Source organism: Carya illinoinensis, chromosome 14 (genome assembly GCF_018687715.1).
Source record: "Carya illinoinensis cultivar Pawnee chromosome 14, C.illinoinensisPawnee_v1, whole genome shotgun sequence".
NCBI lineage: Eukaryota > Viridiplantae > Streptophyta > Magnoliopsida > Fagales > Juglandaceae > Carya > Carya illinoinensis.
In genome coordinates this window covers 13025804-13045448 of record NC_056765.1, presented here as the reverse complement: position 1 = coordinate 13045448, position 19645 = coordinate 13025804, and the positions used below count along the sequence as shown (strand labels likewise).

Here is a 19645-nt window from a genome sequence, read left to right as displayed (position 1 = left end):
CAGCTGAATTGGTGATCCCGTTAACCACCAGTTTTGAGTCACCTTCAAATATGACATTGTGGAGACCAATCTCGAGACCAAGCTGTACAGCTCATAGGGTGGCTAAGGCTTCTCCCAGAAGAGGATCCGGGAAGGAGTTTCTAGGACTTCTAAGGGTGCCTGTAACAAGACCATCCCAATCTCTGACAGCCACTCCAATTCCCACCATGCAGTTCACTCTGTCAATAGCTACATCCCAATTTATTTTGTAGAAGTTGGTAGGGGGCTTGCACCACTTGACTGGTACACGGGTTGAGAGGGATTGCTCCTGTGGTTGACTATTAAGCTCCTCTAGTTCACTCTTCCTTGTGGAGACTATCTTTGAGATCTGTAAAGGGGAGGTGAAGCTAGACTCAAAAATGAATTTTTTCCTCCTATGCCACAACTCAGTGGCTGTGAGAACTAGTTCAACATGTTCCTCAGCAGGGAGTAGGGAAAGGTGGTCTGTGAGCAATTCATGGAAAGGTTGTTCCTCTGTCCTGCACTTTCGAAGTCTTTTCGAGCTATGGCTCCAAACATCCTGAGCTGCTCTGCATGACCAAAGCACATGAGCTGTGGTCTTTGGAAAGGAGTGGCAAATAGGGCATAGAGGAGATTCAATGATCTTCCTTCTATACAAATTGGCTCTAGTGGGAAGGATGTCCTTAGCTACCCTCCATAGGAACATTTTGACTTTGTTTGGCACTTTAAGCTTCCATAATAGTTTCCAAAGAACCCCGTGGTTAGAAGGTCGAGAGCCTTGCCCACTCTTGCTGTCATGTATAGAAACTTGGAGGTGGTAAGCTGATTTCACTGAAAACATGACTTTTGTGGTGCACCTCCAAGAAAGTCTATCATTGCTATTGCAAGGACTGACATGTAACTTGGATATAATTGCTGCCAATTGCTGCCTCCTTAGGAAAGAAAATACTCTGTATGAGAGGTAGATTCCAGGAAAGAGTATCTTGATCTATCAGTAAGTTCACTGTAGCATCTATGTTGAGAGTCTTGGGAGGGGATTGAACTTTGAAAGAAGTAGGGGTGGGCAGCCAACGGTGTGACCAAATTCTCACTGAGTTGCCATTTCCTATCTTCCAATGGAGGCCTTCAGCTAACAGTGGTCTAACTGCTGTTATACTTTTCCACACAAAAGAATCAACCCTTCTGACTCTTGTTGACAGAAAATCACTTGAGGGAAATTATTTGGCTTTAAGAACTCGGGAAGCTAGAGATTGGGTGTTGATGAGCAGCCTCCACCCTTGCTTGGTTAGCATGACTTTATTGAAGTCTTCAAAATCTCTGAACCCCAGACCCCCTTCTTGCTTGCCCTTACCAATGCCTTTCCAACTAAGCCAGTGCATTTTAGACTTCTGGTTTCTTATCCCTCACCAGAAAGATTGCATCAGCTTATTAATGTTTCTCAGTATTCCTTTGGGAATTAGGAAAATTCCCATGCAATACGTGGGAATGGATTGAATAACTAACTTCAGCAAGACTTCTTTCCCGGCTGAGGACAAAAGGTTTGTTTTCCAACTGCTCATTTGAGCTTTGATTCTGTTCAAGATGGGAGTGAAAGCTCTGCCCTTATTCTTGCCCACATAAGAAGGTAGTCCCAAGTACTTTTCAAAAGGGCCCGATGCTTTTATCCTAGCCAAGTTCAGTATGGAATTTTGGGCTACTTGGCTTGTATTCTTGCTTAAATAAATTGAGGACTTATCCAAGTTGAGTCTCTGACCATAACTTTCTTCATAAGAATTGAGGATGAGTTGAAGATTGGTCCACTCCTACTGATGTGCCTTGCAGAAGACCAGACTATCGTCTGCAAAAAATAAGTGATTGACTGTTAAAGAGCCTCTAGATAGAGGGAAACCAGAAATTGAGCCCTGTTGTTCAACCAAGTTCAGTGCCAAGGAGAGGACTTCTGAGCACAGAATGAATAAGTATGGGGAAATGGGGTCTCCTTGGCGTATTCCTCTTGAAGGTTTGAAGGTTGGTTGAGGGATGCCATTGACAAGGATTGAGTAAGTCACTGTTCCTATACACTTCATGATCAAATCAGTCCACTCTCTGTCAAAGCCCATCTGCTGAAGCACTTGATGAATGAAGTACCACTCTAGTCTGTCATAGGCCTTGCTCATATCAAGCTTGAGGGCCATGTAAGCTTCTTTGTGATTCTTCCTTCTGTTTTGCATTGAGTGCAGGAGTTCATAAGCCACTATAGTGTTGTCTGAGATCATTCTTCCTGGAACAAAAGCACTTTGGGTGTTTGAGATTAGTTTTGGCAAGATGGACTTTAATCTGTTTGCAAGGACCTTAGCTATGATCTTGTAGTACACATTACAAAGGCTAATAGGCCTATAATCAGTGACCTTTAGATGAGAGTTCTTCTTTGGAATAAGGGTTATGAAGGTGTGATTGATAGCTTGAAAACCAGATTTTGTGTTCAGGTGCTCTAGTACTGCAACTATTACATCATTGCCAACCATGAGCCAGTGACTTTGGAAGAAGATTGCTGGAAAGCCATCTAGGCCAGGTGAACCCAATGGATTCATATCATGGATAGCCAGCTCAATCTCCTATCTGGAGTATGCCTTAGTGAGGGAGAGGTTCATTTCAGGGGTGACTTTGGCATTGAGGGCTTCCATTATAGAGTTGGGAACATTGGGATTGGATGATGTGAAAAGGTCCATAAAAACAGCTTGGAATTCAGTCCCTATATCCTCAGGTGATGTCAAAACTTGGCCCTCCTCAGTATGGAGTTTCTGGATTATGTTCTTTTGTTTTCTAACCGAGGCACATTTATGGAAGTACCTGGTGTTCCTGTCACCATCTTGGAGCCATCTTTGACGCCACTTCAGGTCAGCTTGCTCTAGGGAAGAATCCAACTCCTTCTGTAAAGAATGGATTAGAGTGTTATCCAGGCCAGTGTTGGAAGCTTGCAGGGTTCTCAAGAGTTCACTCTTGTGGGTTACTTCCTGATGGTGAACTTTTCTAGAGATGTTATTCCACTCTCTCAATTGGAATCTACATTTTTCGATACCCCTTCTTGTGATATCTACCCTTGAATCAGTTTTGAGTGAGCCTAGCCAGGCCCTTTTAATCACTGCCACACACTCCTCTTGCTTAGCCCAAGAGGCCTCATACCTGAAGATTTTTTTGTGGGTGCAAGGGGTAAACTCAGAAGCCTTGCTTGAGATATAGAGAGGGTTATGATCAGAACATATAGTGGGTAAAATGGTGACTGAATTTGATTCAAATAAATCATGCCACACACAGTTTACTAGTCCCCTATCCAATCTTTCCTCAGTAAAATTTATTCCTTCCCGATTGTTTACATTCTGCAAGGAATTGTCTGAAGTCTTCCATCTATTTGAAAGGTCTGGGAAGACCACCCCATTTTTCACCATGAGAGGTGATTTCATTAAAGTCTCCCATGCACAGCCAGGGAGTGTTTTGGTCAACTTTTAGATGTCTAAGAAGGGCCCAACTTTCTTTTCTTCTTGCTGTTATAGGGTGACCATAGAATCCAGTGACGATGAGGTGATTTGGAAAGTTATGGACTTGCACTTGAAGAGATATATGATTGAGGGAATAAGAAACCAGATTAGCTTGAGTTTGATGCTTCCAAAAGAAGGCTAGGCCTCCACTTCGTCCAATGCATTCCACAATAAAACTACAGTCATAGCCTAGTTTATTTCTAATGGTTTCCATTTTTTCTCTTATGCATTTGGTTTCCATAAGGAAAACCAAAGAGGGGGACTTATCTCTCACTAGCATGTGGAGTTCTCTAACTGTCCGAGGGTTCCCAAGCCCTCGGTAGTTCCAGCACAGGGCATTCATGGAGATGGGCAAGGCTGCTGAACAGCCTCTGCCTTATTGTTTTGTTTGAGTCCTTTTTAGGACCTCGTGGGCTTAGTAGATAGGGGTGAGTTTCTTTTTTTGTTCTTACTAGTGACAGGATTAGAGGAGGGGGGAAACAGAGAAGTGCCATCACTCGGGTTGGGTTTGCCACGAGCTTTCCTTTTCCAGTTTGACAAAAGGGGGCTTACTATTTGTAGCTTTGGGTCTATCTGGGTATTATGGGGAGAGGGACTTACTTGTAGGGTTTCTACTGCAAGAGGCATGTTGGTCTCAGTTGCCAGGGAGTTTGTCTGGTCATTGGAAAGGATGGTTTTGGTAGCTACTGCATCAGGCACCTCGAGGCTAGGAGATTTTTCCTTTTCTGACCTTTGACAGTTGACATAGTACCTTTGAGACTAAAAGTTACCAACCCCCCTTACCTCTTCCACATCACCCTCTAAGAACACACGATCATTTGGGACTATACCCTGGATATCATTTGACTTTCGAGAGTAGCTGTTCCCGCCAAAATCTTCACTTTGATCATCAGAGCTACCACGCCGCCCATTGCTTGAGACCCTCTTAACTGCACTACTTGCCTGAGACTGGTGGTTTGGTGGTTTGTGAGCCGTAGTGGCTCTAAGCCAAGAATCGTATTGGGTTTGAGATGAAGCTTGAAAACTTTCATCTAAGGCCTGCCTAGAACAACTGGAATGAGTATGTAAAATAGTACCACAGAGATAACAGAAAGAAGGGAGTCTTTTGTATTTGAAGGGAATCCAGACACGATTGTTCTCCACATTTATTAATCTTCCCCTTGCCAATGGTTTGGAAATTTTGAGAAGCACCGTTACCCGCAGGACTCCCCCCCATGCTCTTCCTTTTCCATCAACATCTACTGTAAGGACCTTACCAGCACTGGCTCCCAATTTCTCACCCATAGTTCTATTTAAGCCTGCAAAAGGGAGGTCATGTAGTTGAATCCAGAAAGGTTCCAACGAGAACTGGATGTCTTTTAAAGCTAGTTTGCCTTTGCACTCTTGGAGCCAAATCAAACTTTTATCAAAAGACCATGGTCGGCCAGCTAGTACCTTGTTTTTCACAGAAAGGCTGTGGAATTCAATGAGGAATTTGTTTCTGCCAAAGTCTTTGAAAGAGAGACCCCCTTGGGCATTCCAGACCCTGGTCATAGTTGCTTTGAAAGCCCATTTATTTACTTCCCTATCTAATACAACCAGTGCAGCAAGACACAAGTTACTGATGTCTTGTGCAAGCAACAGCTCCTCCTTCGGAAGGAGTATTTCTTGTTGTTCCTCCTCTGTGAGCCTTAGTCCCTTACATAGGTGTGATAGTTCCTTGTTGATTCCTATAAGTACGCTGTTTCTCATTTATAATATATGATTCTATCTCCATGACGTTAGGTTGAACAATTTTGGCAAATATAGTTTTAGGGTGTGCAAGTCTCACGCTATGTCTTTGAAAAAAGTGGGTACATATAGGAGTTACATGAGAAAAATTATTTTTTTATGGTGGATTCCACTTTTAAAAAAGAAAATGCGAGTGACTCTCACACTTTTGTACAATATCTAGCATTGCTCATATATAATTTAAATGAATAATGATATTTATACAACTATTGTACAATAATTTTGCAATTAATTAATATGGTAGTGTCACATTATTAAAAATATTAATTTTTTATTCGATGTTTGAATTTTACATAATTTGATTAGGTTTGGCACAATTTGATTGGTCGGATGGAATATAGTTTTGCTTAAGTGGCATGATCTCACACATTAATTCTTTCAAATCCATCGAATGTTCCACATAGTGCTAAGTCTCTAATACTATTAATTATGTGTAACTAAGATCTTGGCAAGTGCATTGAATTAAGTTTTTGCGACTATTCGAGTTGAGATATTGGAATAAAAATATATCACTATGTTTTAATATACCATTTAGAAATAATCGTTCGTTATATGCATAAATTAAATTTTATAAATATAGAAAAATTATATTTTAAAATAATAAAGCTATAATTTTAAAAACATACATACATATTTGAAAATTTAAATAATACTTCTCAATACAAGTTTTAAACACACACACACACACATATATATGAAAACTTCAATTTTTTTTTTAAAAATCATTTATCTTCATCTAAAAGACAGTAATAATTCTCAATCCATGATTCCATATATCAAGATACAATTTTATTCAAGAAAATTAAGAAGATCAAATGACTGAACCAAGTAATTAACATAGATAGAGGGAAAAAATGTATTGGTAGGGGTTAGTGTTAATTAAAAAGTTGAAACAACTTCATGATATCACCAATGCCCAAAATTCAAACATAAAAATATCAAGAAATCATCATGTGCAAACGTACAAAACCAGAAGTAGATTAGATTGAAGCAAATTAACAGCCAATTAAAAAAGAATGCAAACAATCTCAACTACTGCTTGTAATGTTTTCTTGCTCATTCAAACAAAAACGAAAAAATCATTGTAGAATGGCAACTACCTCAGAAAAGATTAATGACATCTTTTGCTAATTTAAAATAGCGATATCCTCTTCAAAATGGCAACCCGAAAGAACAATAAAAATTGATTATTTTTTTTATTGGTAGAACAATAAACAATAAGGGATTGTTTGGAAACACAAACCATCACATCTCATCTCATTTCAAAATTTCTAATAATTTCTTTGCCAAACACAAATATTTTTCAATTTCAAATTTTCAATTTTTTTTATCTAATTATTACTTAATTAATTAATCAGCACAAATTTATCAAACTTCTAAACAAAACACAAAAGACAATATAACTTTTCCAAATTTCAAAACAAAAATAATATTAAAAATTACATTTTAAAAATATTTTAATTTTATAATATTTTTATTCAACTTTTTCTTACTCATTTTTCAAAAACACAAATCAAGCATTTTAACTTAAACCATTTCACCAATATTCAAAAATTATTTCACTACTATTAATAGATTTTTCATCTCATCACATTTTTCAAACATCACCTCCTAAATCATTTACGTAAAATTGTTTTGATCAAATTAAACTTATTATGCAAAAGAAAATGCACCAACAAAAAGGCTAGCAAATATAATCCTAATTTGTTAAAATTATCACGTAAATATTTTATAGGCCATAGATGCAACAAAAATCCGTTTGCACAGAAATATTTGCAGGAGAACTGTAAACAACTATCCAGTGAAAACAAATGGAACCAATAGACGAAGAAACGGGAAAGCGGTGACCTGTATTTATTTCTTTCCACTTGTTTTCTTGCATTTCCTCCTTTAGATTTGCTCTCTCAATGAGTTTTTGATGCAGTGAGAACGAGTGACTAGCTAAAGTGGTGTGAAAATGATAGAAACCAAGTGGAGAGAGATGTATCGTTCACCTCTTAGAGACTACATACAAATTAGGTTGCAGTGGTGCTTGGTAACGAACATAGAATTAGCAGAAATGGAGAAGCAATCATGGTTGTAGGAGTGCCACTACAAACTCCTTTTTTGAAAAAAAGTGAATAAATATTAAATTGAAAAAATTAATTTTTTAATAGTAAACTCTACTCTTTTTTAAAATGAGTATGCGGTACTTATACAACTTATTACTATACCTAACATTATTCTATATAATACCCAACAATCGAAGGTTGAGGTTGAGATGTTGTAGACACCCTATTTAGTTCAAATGGACATTGGACACCATTAGGGAGCAAATGGTAAACCTATTTCATAAGCTGGAAGCTCCGACTTTCTCCATGTCCAAGAATCTCATGAGTCATCTAAGCATATTGGCAACTCACAGTTCTATGTCTCTTGTTTCACTGGTTTCTTTTAGCAATTGTCATTGGGGCTTGCTGGACTTTTTGGGTTGTAATTGGGCCCAATAGTAAACCAAGGCCTAAAGTCTAATCCAAACCAATCAAATTGGCCCATCTTGAGCAAGGGGCCGAGATCAATGTTGACTGGTTGGAACTGGCACCTTGGTACGATCCAGTCCAAGTAACAACCCCCTAACTGAGGTCAATGTGGTCCTTGGGTTTTTCATTTAGCAAAAACAGAAAAGGAAGTAAAGGCAATGCATATTCTCATGGGAAAAAAGCTACAGGTAGTTGGCTGGTGCAAGCATGGAGCAAATGGCACTTACATGGAAAAACAAAAAGGGCACCGTTTTGCATGGCTAACTGAACAACCTCAGCAAACTCCCACGTAACCACATCGATTACAACAAATAAGAGCAAATTGAACCTGAGGAGGAGACTTGCCATTTCTTTCGCTGCAACCTAGCTCCAGTTCTTATTCTACTCCATAACCAGTATCAAATGGATCCCAAAACCCAAATCCTTGAAAACCCAAAAGCGAAATCATTAGAAGAACAGAAAGCACTTGTCATTGTGCCATCAAAGGAACAAATCACCTCACCCCCATTTGCCACTACTTCACTCTCTCTTTCTCTCAATACAATTCTCCCCACACCGTTCTCTCTCCAACCCAAGATTTACTCCTTATTTTCTCACCAAAAAAGCAAGGTTAAGATCCCCACCCAAGCTTCCTCTCTTGCCCACATCTTTGTCACTGCCACTTCCACCTCTCCCTCTTCCTCCAACCTCTCATTCAAGTCCACAATCTCGGTCAATCCTCTCTAAAACCCACTTTCTCTCGGTCCTCGCCACCCCTCTGACCCTTCGAAAGGGGCTGGAATTCATTGAGTTGCCATCGTTTGGTTCCACAATGATCTTTTTATCCACCACAATGAGTGCCTCAACACCGCGAGCAACAAGGCCATGTTAATCTTGCCCGTCTATTGCTTCGACCTTAGAGATCACAAAAATTCATCTTCTAGGCTTGATAAGACCAGGTCATACCGCACCTCATTCTTGATTGAATCAGCCTCTAATCTCAAGAAGAATCTCTAGGCAAAAGGGTTGGATCTAGTGGTGAGGATTGGGAAGCTTGAGACAGTTTTGGCCGAGTTGGCCAAGGCGGTAGGTGGTGACGTAGTGTATGCGCACAAAGAGGTCCCACATGACGAGGTTAAGGCTAAGGGGAGGATTAAGGTTGCGATGAAGGAAGAAAGAAGACCCACACGAAGCTCTTATCCGTTTGCTTATAGACGACAAAGCCAAAAATTGCGATGCAAAGATCCATTTTTTTCACTTCATTTCAAAGCATAATGTAAACCACACAAATGAAGAAGATAGACCACATTTCATCTTTCAGCATTTTTCTTTTTTTTTTAATATAACGGCTGACATCAGTCGACTATGCACCGTTTGCAAGGGTCGATTGTTCCTAAAAGAATTGTTGTCATGGAACCTCATGTTCTCTCTCTCTAACCATATTTTTCCATTTTTATTTTTACAAAAAAATTATATGTTTGCAGTGCATTATGTTAGAAATAAAGTAGAGTGGATTATTTGTAAATAGTCTAAAAGCATGATATTCACCCAATTATATAACATTAAACAATTGTAATAGCATAAATACTATGTGAATAGTGAATTTTGAATTATCTGGATTACAACAGAAGTAATTTTTCTTCATTTCCACCCTCAGCTTTTCCTCTGTTCTTCCAGAATATTCCTTTTCCATTTGCTTGTTTATATGGTATCAAAGAATTTCCAGATTCTCTTTTCTTGCTGCTGCGTCTCTAATCAATGGCGTCTTCCACTTCCTCTTCTTTGTTCAACCCCTCTGAGGATCCCACCAGTCCTTATTTCTTACATCACGACGACTATCTTGGTATGATTCTTGTTTCTCAACTTCTCTATGGAGACAACTATAACACTTGGAGCCGTTCTATGTTAATGGCCCTTACTACAAACATTAAGACTGGATTTGTTGATGGAAGTATTCTGATCCCTACTAATTCATCAAATCCACAATATTCTTCATGGACTCGGTGTAATAATCTAGTTCTCTCTTGGCAGCTTAACTCTGTTTTCAAAGAAATTGCTATAAGTATCATCTTTATTGATACTACTAAAGAAGTTTGGAGCGATTTGAAGGAACGTTTCCCTCAAGGGAATGGACCTTGAATTTTTCAATTGCAAAAATCCATAGCTTCGTTAGCTCAAGATTAGATGTCAATAAGCAATTATTTTACTCATCTCAAAGGTTTATGGAATGAAATGACCAATGATCGACCCCTACCAAGCTATTCTTGTGGTGCCCTAAGAACCTCATTTGATTATCAGCACCAGGAATATGTGATGAAATTTTTAACGGGTCAAAATGAGTCTTATTAATCTATCTGTGGCCAAATTTTGTTAATGGATCCTTTACATTCCATTAACATGGTTTTTTCATTAATCCTTCAAGAAGAAAATCAACAAGGCATTTTCACTTCTGCTTTGCTACCTGATGTTGCTGCTTTAGCCAATCGTTCTAATGATGTTAAACAATCTGGTAAGACTAGAGAGAAACAAATCTGTAGCTATTGAAAAAAGATTGGTCATACCAAAGACAAATGCTATCGTCTTCATGGATTTCCACCTAGCTTCAAGTTCATAAAGCCTAAGTCAAAATTTGCATCTGCCAATCAAGCTACTGCCATTTCCTCATAGGAGGAGCTTAGTGAAGTTCCTAAGATACCTATCACACAAGAGTGGTACTAGCAACTGGTTTCCTTAATTAATTCCACTTCTCCCAAAGACAAACTCAACAACACCACTTCTCACATTGCTGCCAAAATGACAGTTGATCTATCTCATTCAGTATTTTCACCTCACAATTTCAATCGTTTTTCATTCTCTACATGTTTATCTAATCCACCTTCAAACCATGTTCCTTGGATTTTAGATACAGGGGCAATTGACCATATGAAAAATTCCACCTCATATTTTACCTCTTTAACTCAAGAATCACGTACACATTTTAATCTTCCTAGTGGCCTAAAGGTCATTGTAACTCACATTGGCACTATAGCCCTCACTGATTCCTTAATCCTTACCAATGTTTTGTATCCCATCATTTACTTTCAATCTCATTTCCATTAGCAAACTAACTTTTTCACTCAATTGTTGTGCTCTTTTCTTGGCTCAACGCTGTTTTGTTTAGATCCTACATACTTGGAAGACAATTGGATGAGGTAAACTGGAGAATGGCTTATATTACATGGCATCATCCAAGTCACAACGTACTACTTCACCTTCCCTTCTTTCCTTTGTTTCCTCTACTAAAAATTGTTCTTCTTTTGATGTTTGGCACTATCGTTTAAGACATGTACCAGCTTCAAAATAGCTTCTTTTACATAATTCTTATCCTTCAATTTTTGTTTCATCACACACTCACTGTGATATTTGTCATTTTGCTAAACAGCAACATCTGCCTTCTCCACTAAGTGAGTCACTTAGTTCATCTATTTTTGAAATAGTTCATTGTGATATTTCCATTGCTACCATGGAAGGGTTTAGGTTTTTTTTTACCATTGTAGATGATTTTTGTCGTTGTCCTTGGGTTTTCTCATGAAAAATAAAGTTGATGCTTGCTTCTGGAATTTTTTTTTGCTCTTGTCCATACTCAGTTCAATGCCAATATAAAAATTTTAAGATCAAATAATTGCCAAGAATTTAACATGCCTGACTTTTATAGCTCTCATGGTGTTATTCATCAACATAGTTGTACTTATATACCACAACAAAATGGCATTGTTGAGCATAAACACAAGCACCTTTTACAAGTTGCTAGAGCCCTTCGTTTTTAAGCACATTTACCTTTAACCTTTTACGGAGATTGTGTTTTTACAGTTGCATATTTAATAAATAGAACCCTCAGTTCACTTCTTTCTAACAGAAGTCCATATCAAGTTCTTTTTCAAATATACCCTCTTACACTCATTTGTGTGTCTTTAGTTGTCTTTCCTATGCAACCATCACTTCCCCAAAGCAAAAGTTTGATTCAAGAGCTTGTAAGTGTCTTTTTCTTGGTTATCCATATGGAGTCAAAGGCTACAAGCTTCTTGACCTTCAATCTCATACCAGTTTTATTTCTCGTGATGTCAGCTTTTATAAATCACTTTTTCCATTCAAAGCTACATCTCATTCCTCTTCTTCTCATCAAACCAATGATACTGGTCTTGTTCTCCCTTTTTCTTTTCTGATCCTACTCCAAATTCTTTTCCCCCTCCTCCCTCTTCATCTCATGTCCCTCCTATCTCTTCTTCACCACCTCCTGCTGCACCTACTTCTCCTACTGTTCAAAGATCAACTAGAGTTAGAAACCCCCCATCTTATCTTTAGCAGTACCATTATGACTTACCACTTAATTCTCATGCCCATTCAGTTTCTTCCATGTTTGCAACCTCTACAAATTCAGGTATTTCATTTCCTTTATCTCATGTTCTTTCCCATGATAACTTGTGTCTCTCTCATCGTGCCTTCTCTATTTCTGTTTCATCCTCTTTTGAACCTAAATTTTACCACCAAGCTATGCAATATCCTCAGTAGAGGGATGCCATGTCTGCTGAGTTATCTGCTCTTGAGGCAAATGAGTTATCTGCTGAGTTATCCAATTTTAGCACTTGAGTTCTCACTGATTTACCTCCTAGTAAACATCATATTGGCTGCAAATGGGTGTTTAAAATTAAATCTAAGGCAAATGGCATGATTGAAAGGTACAAAGCTAGACTTGTGGCTAAAGGATACACTCAAATTGAAGGTTTAGACTATTTGAATACTTTTGCTCCTGTATCTAAACTCACTACCATTCGCTACCTTCTTGCCCTTGCATCTATTCATCATTGGCATTCACATTAACTTAATGTAAATAATGCCTTTTTGCATGGAGATCTTTTTGAGGAGGTTTACATGGTGTTGCCTCTTGGTTATGGCAGCAAGGGGGAGACACGTGTTTGCAAATTACAAAAGTCCATTTATGGCTTGAATTAAGCTTCAAGACAAAGGTTTAATACACTGTCCAGTTTTCTTCTTGAAATTGGTTTTGTTTAGTCCAAGAATGATTATTCCCTCTTCACTAGAAGAACTGGCAGTACCTTCCTAGCACTATTAGTGTATGTTGATGATGTTATAGTGGCTAGCAATAACCCACAACAGGTGATAGAAATAAAAGAGTTGATATACACTAAATTCAGAATTAAAGAGCTTGGTTTACTGAAATATTTTCTTGGACTTGAAGTGGCTAGATCAGCCAAGAGTATTTCTATTTTTCAAAGGCATTATGCCTTTGATATTCTGAATGATAGTGGTTACCTTGGTGCAAAACCAGTCAAGCTCCCAATGATTTCTAACTTGAAGCTTAGACAATCAGATGCAGTTTTTCTTGATGATCCAACAAGCTACAGCAGATTGATAGGTAGGTTGTTGTATCTCACTATGACAAGACCAGATTTATCGGCCTACTCAATCCAAATCTTGAGTCAGTTTATGGACAAACCTACACAAAGCCATATGGATGTAGCTTATCAAGTGTGGAAGTACATCAAAGGAAGACTAGATCAAGGGATCTTCTTTCCTACTTCTTCATCATTGCATTTGAAAGCATATAGTGATTCAAATTGGGCATCTTGCCCCGACAGACGACGTTCAGTCACTGGATATTGTGTTTTCCTTGTTGATTCTTTGATTTCATGGAAGTCAAAGAAGCAAACAACTATCTCAAAGTCATCAGTAGAAGCAGAATATAGGACACTTGCATCTACAAGTTGTGAACTTGTTTGGTTGATATCTTTGTTGAAAGATTTTGGTGTTGATCATAAACAAGCAGCCTTATTGTTCTGTGATAGTCAAGTTGCCTTGCATATGGCAGCCAATCCAGTATTTCATGAGAGAACAAAATATAGAGAAATTGATTGTCATTTGGTGAGAGAAAAAATTGAGTTGGGGATCCTTAGAACACTACATGTCTCATCCAAGCATCATCTTGACAATGGCTCTTGGAGTTGATCAGTTTAATTATCTTCTTTCCAAGATGGGAGTGCATAACAATATACACTCCATCTTGAGGGGAAGTGTCAAAAATAAAATAGAGTGGTTTATTTGTAAATAGTCTGAAAGCATGTTATATAGCTAGAATTGTTTATATTCATTAAATAATTTTACAGTATAAATACTAGGTGAATAGTGACTTCGAATTATTTGGAATACAACATAAGTAATTTTTCTTCATTTCCACCTTCAGCTTTTCCTCTGTTCTTCCAGATTATTCATTTTCCCTTTGCTTGTTTACACATTACACAATATATATATATATATATTTAACGAAGTATATATATATAGGGCATCCGATAATTCAACAATCAAATGGTGCTGATAATGGAAGAGTAGCATTATAATTGAGATAGTTTTAGTACTTGTGCCTTGCTGGAGACCAAATCTTCCTCCGCTTCATAAAATCTTATTGAGAATAATTACCACAAGCAGCTGCTACGTTATAAATTTGTACTCGATCGTGCCCTTTATGATCAATTGGGTTGTAAAACAGTTGTACGTGTTTAATTCATTATTCTTTTGTATCATTCTTTTTTCCTCAATTATCTGAAATAGCATTGTGCTAATTTTGAATGATTCTGACTATATATATGGAAGTTGTTTTGAACAATATTTGGAAAGTCACTTCTAATTTGGATGTTTGATTAATTAGGTTTCATGGTTTCTCTTTGATCAGTTGGGCTACATCATGAATATTTCTAAAGAATAATACATTTATCTACTTTAATACTTATGTCGAATAATATATTTTTCCGACCCACTGGTGTGCAAAAAAATAATGGCTCGTATTAGGCTACTCATTGGCGGCATAATATATTTTTTGCTTTTAAATATTTCTAAACATTTTAAAAAAAATATATACGAATACAGTAGTAATCGCGCGCTTCCTTAAACTTAAGAAAAGAAATAATATAAAATGCATGAGCATGAAATTCAAGAAGCAAAATGAGGAGACAAACTAACATTTTCCTTTCAAAAATACAAGATCAATTACTTGAATATATTAATATCACTATTTTTCTAAAGGGTGACGAGAGACCAATTATTACATATTAGTAGACATGAAGTGATCATGTTATTACCATCTGGTCCTTATCAAGTCATAGCCAGTTTAGTTCTAATCACTATGCCATAGACCAAGTAATATCCACTTCACCCACGTCTTTATTCAGTCCCAATTCATTCCATACAGCATCCGACGCATCTACAATATTATTCCTGCATGGTGGCTGACCTGCATGCTCTTCGTCACACCCATTAACGGAGTCACATTCGTCTACCACCTTGGCCTCCACACTCCTCCCATTACTAGCCATAATTCTGATCAAACTACCGCAGCGCGACTTGTCGTTAAACCACCCAGTTGATAATGCCACGATCAGCTCTGAGTTGTTGTGGAAACTTTCGTCGCACTCGGATGGGGCTCCACCATCCCCACCTTGACTGAAATCGTTGTTTGTGAGAATGGCTGCCGTGGAGGACGTCACGGGTGGCGAGCATCTATACTGAGTGTAGGATGTCCCTTGACAATTCAAGGTGCCCGAGGGTTGGCAGTTGTTGTTCCCATTAGGTGCAGAGTTTCCGCATATGTGGGTGCCAACATCAGGGTCATCATTGCACCTGCCGTTGATGCAAATGAGTTGACCGTCACAATCGTCGACAGTATTACATGGGCCACTGCAAGAGGATATAGCTCGCGCAGGGAGAGGGAGGGAGATGATATTGATGAATAGGGAAAGTGGGAGCAAGAGTGAGACAAGGTTGACCATGGTTTGAGAGAACATAATGTAATATCGATACAGGAAGATTCAGAATTTCTGTAATGAAGACGGTTGGTGATACATCTTAATTACATGTACTTATAAAGGTCGCATGCATGCTTCGATCTTTGTTCCTTTTTCAACGTTAGTGTGAATTTATCAGCTGGCATGAGCTAATAGGGAGGACTTGGAATTAAATGAACTCTGGTGATCTAGATGGTCACGTAGAAGTCTTGGGTCTCTTAAAAATTGTAGACGTAACCCTTTAAACACGGAAGAAGTGAATTGATAATTATGATCCTCCTATAATTATTGTTCTTCAACTTCTAGAATTCTGAATACCGTAATCAAGACTCAGTACACGCTAGCTAGATCTTGAACTGATATCATTTTGCTAAGGTTTTTCAAAGTCAGGATCTAATGCGACAAGAAAGGCTTGGAGCTAGCCGGCCGGCAAGCTTGACTTCATGTCATTCTGGCTACGCGTTCAGAATCCAACATTTTCCATCCTTGTCCTTAATTTGGTTTCCACAGGACCTGGCCGGCAAGCTTGACTTCATGTCATTCTGGCTACGCGTTCAGAATCCAACACTTTCCATCCTTGTCCTTAATTTGGTTTCCACATGACCACAAAAATGTTTTGTTTTACACTTTGCAGTTTTGATTCCAAAGTCCAAACAACAAAATGATAGTCTGCAATATATATGTACGTAGTTGTCTATTAAGAACTAAGACAGTAATTGACAACTTGACTCGATGCATGAATCTGTGGAATTGTTGTTGAGCCTTTAAGTCAATACTTTTAACCATTGAATTCTCCTTTTTAATTTTTGATAAATAATATGTAGTTTTATTCCTACGAGAAGAAACTCAAGTACACATTATAAGCATAGAAGAGAATATCTTTTAATAAAATGTTGGAGGTAACCGCCTCGGGAACCGCGGGGTAATCGAGTGCCACATGGCATTAAATGAAACGGCACCGTTTCATTTTCTCAAAACGGTTCGTTCCAACATTCTTTCATATTCACCTCAGCGTCTTCAATGTTCCTATTTCCAACTTTCAAACAAAAATGCTCCCCAAGCACAGAGGCTCCTTCGTCTTCACCAAGCACAAAGTTAACATCCAAATTCAAGACTGCAAATTAAGAGTTAAAAGCGGTGGTTGTTCTTCTTTTTTTTTTTTTTTTTTTTTTTTTTTTTTTCAGGCCTAGGGTAGATTCTGGGTAAATCAAGATAAATTATAAGTTGAGAAAAATGAAGAAAGATCCAAAAATCATCTACTTTCTTGCAGGAGCTGTGAAAGGGCATGTAATTAAGGAAGAGTGAGGTGGGCCAATACCCAATATTTCTTGGCTTGAGCAACCTGGTTTGCAGAAAGAAATTCATGATCTATATATTACATGAGATTCGGTGCTCAAGCCCCCCAAGTTGTTACATCCAGCATTTTTCATTACAATTTACAAGATAGTGCACATGTTTGATGCCCAATACCATTAAACAGGGACCCATGTCTCCAATGTCGTTCCTCAGCATTTTTTATTATTATTTGCAGTCCATATCTGTAATGGAATCCTTAAGTTGGTAAAGGAAATTTTTACCCATTATGCATAGATTTGTAATAAAATACTCAGCACCGATGAGTTCCACGAACCTCCACCTCCACCCTTCTTGAAGCACCAAATCTCACAGTAGAATCTTAGGAATCAAGTGGGAATCAATGCAGGCAAAAGTTGGCGAAATTTGGCACCAGCAGAAGAATCAAAAGACGACCCAAAGCTCTGTTTTTTCTCCTATCCACGAAGATAACCACATATCTGAGACCCACGAAGATGACCCCTCTACTAATTTCATTTGGGCATCCGTTGGTTTCTGTCCTCTTCGTGTCCTTAGATTACCTTTCATCCGTTTTTTTTAAATAATATATCATCAGCCGATTCCATTGCCAATCCTCACCACGATTGTATGTAGAAGAACTCTATATATATATATATATATATATATATACTCGAATAGCATTTAGATATATTTGTATATAGGTTGGGTTTGCTGGTCATAGATTTGGTACTGCAAATTGATATTGTAAAGGGGTTTTTTCCCCTGGGCCTAAGGCCTAGGAACGTAGACCCAGGCGTAGGGGGCCCAAACTGAATGGATAACCCCCTTGGCCCACGGGAGGCCTTCCAGGCCCCAGAAGAAGAGGAAAAAGGAGCACCTAAGTTCTTCTTCTATGTCACTCAGCCCCAAAGGATTCTAATCAGCAGGCAGACTGTACAGGTGAAATACCCATAACCTTCTGACAATAAACAAAGAGGAAAGGGCAACCCGATGTATCACACCCACGTTAGGTAAACGGAACAGAGGACCACACCGCATTAAATGTGCCCCCCAGAAAGCCATGTTGCATTGAATAAGCATGGCTGGAGAAACTACGGAGTAGACACCTCCCTTTGCCACAGAGCAAGGGCACTTGCTTCTAGGGATTAGGTATAAAAACAACTCCCAGGTATCAGGATAAGGGTTAGACTCTCTGAACTCTCTGTACTCACTTAAACATTCATCTAAGGATATACTGACTTTAGCATTGAAGACTTCCTAGTTACCACCACGACCACCGTCTCGCGATTTCTTCCTTATGTTTTTTAGGCCCAATACCGAAGAACTGAGCTATTGAGGCCAACCTAAAGGCGTACGAAACAGGACATTAACAGTGGCCCCGTTTGTGGGATCCTGAAAAATTTTATATGTCCTTCATATGCCTACAAGAATCTGCTCTAAGTCAGCTCGAGGACGCTGATACATATGGAAACAAGGATCGCGGAAATGATGCAACAAGGAGGGAAAGAGAAGCGAACTCGTGATGAGGCTACCAATGAGCCGAGAGACAAGATGACACCAAAGGAATGTGCGGACTTCGGTAGTGATGGAGGGGGAGCCAACACCATGAGAGAAAAGGAGAACGATTGGGCAAGGTGTGGAGCTAGCACACGCTTGGGAAGGTGGAGCCAAATGAGCCACTAGAATTGGTCTTATTGAACTCGGGCAACCTGAAGGCCACCACTAGGATTGGCACTAAAATGACCCTCAAGATAAGGGCCACTACGCAGCAACTCCTCATGGAGCATCGCAACATCTTTGCCTGAAGTCATGAGGATATGCCAGGAATCAACTTAGACATCATGCAACACCATTTGAGTGTGCACCCCAGAGCCAAAGGGTTAAGGCAGAGACACAGAAGCTTCAGCGCAGAAAAGAACATTGCCATTGCTATAGAGGTTGATCGGTTGCTCATGGCAGGATTCATATAGGAAGTGCACTATCTAGACTGGCTGTCCAATGTGATGCTAGTAAAGAAGCCGAGAGGTAAGTGGAGGATGTGCGTGGTCTTCATCGATCTGAATAAGGCCTACCCGAAAGATAGCTTTCCACTTTCACACATCAACCTGATCGTAGACTCAACAGTGGGTCACCGCATACTGAGCTTCATGGACACCTACTTCGAATACAACCAATCTGCTAGAACCTGGGCGACAAGGAGAAGAAGTTGTTCATCACAAATCGGGGATTTGTACGGCTATTCAGCCACGCCTTTCAGGTTGAAGAATGCGAGGGCCACCTACTAGCGGTTGGTCAACCCCATGTTCAAGGACCAAATTAGGAGAAATATGGAGGTCTACTTAGATGACCTGCTGTTAAAAACTGGGAACCCCGAGCAGCACCTAGACGATCTTCAAGAAGCTTTTGCGGTGTTGACGCAATACCAGATTAAGCTGAACCTAGTAAAGTGTGCATTCGGCGTGGGTTTTGAGAAGTTCATGGGCTTCATGGTGTCAGAGTGAGGAATTGAAGCCAACCCGGAGAAGGTAGGAGCTATCCTTGATATGCATGCCCCTCGTATCATAAACAATGTCTAGAGGCTCACTAGCCGGGTGGCAACACTCAACCTCTTTATATCAAGATCTACCGACAAATACCTTCCTTTCTTCAAGTCTTGCGAAAGGCCTAAAGTTGGAATGAGGAATGCAATAAGGCATTCAATGCCTTTAAAAAATAC

General features: G+C 39.0%; 3 protein-coding genes and 1 pseudogene across 3 annotated transcripts; 2 read left to right on the top strand and 2 right to left on the bottom strand.

The window, feature by feature from the left end:
* Positions 1–91: 91 nt before the first annotated feature.
* Positions 92–841, bottom strand: LOC122293585. Its single transcript, XM_043102130.1, has one exon. The coding sequence runs from the start codon at positions 839–841 to the stop codon at positions 92–94; it is 750 nt and encodes a 249-aa protein (XP_042958064.1).
* A 7365-nt stretch (positions 842–8206) lies between these two features.
* LOC122293584 lies at positions 8207–9058 on the top strand (annotated as a pseudogene).
* A 483-nt stretch (positions 9059–9541) lies between these two features.
* Positions 9542–13786, top strand: LOC122293583 (uncharacterized mitochondrial protein AtMg00810-like). Its single transcript, XM_043102129.1, has 4 exons — positions 9542–9734; positions 10206–10292; positions 12672–12733; positions 12833–13786. Exons 1-4 carry the CDS (start codon positions 9542–9544, stop codon positions 13784–13786), a joined length of 1296 nt encoding a protein of 431 aa, XP_042958063.1.
* Positions 13787–14777: 991 nt separating this feature from the next.
* LOC122294595 (kiwellin-like) lies at positions 14778–15740 on the bottom strand. Its single transcript, XM_043103478.1, has one exon. It carries the CDS (start codon positions 15613–15615, stop codon positions 14956–14958), a length of 660 nt encoding a protein of 219 aa, XP_042959412.1. The 5' UTR covers positions 15616–15740; the 3' UTR covers positions 14778–14955.
* Positions 15741–19645: the final 3905 nt, after the last annotated feature.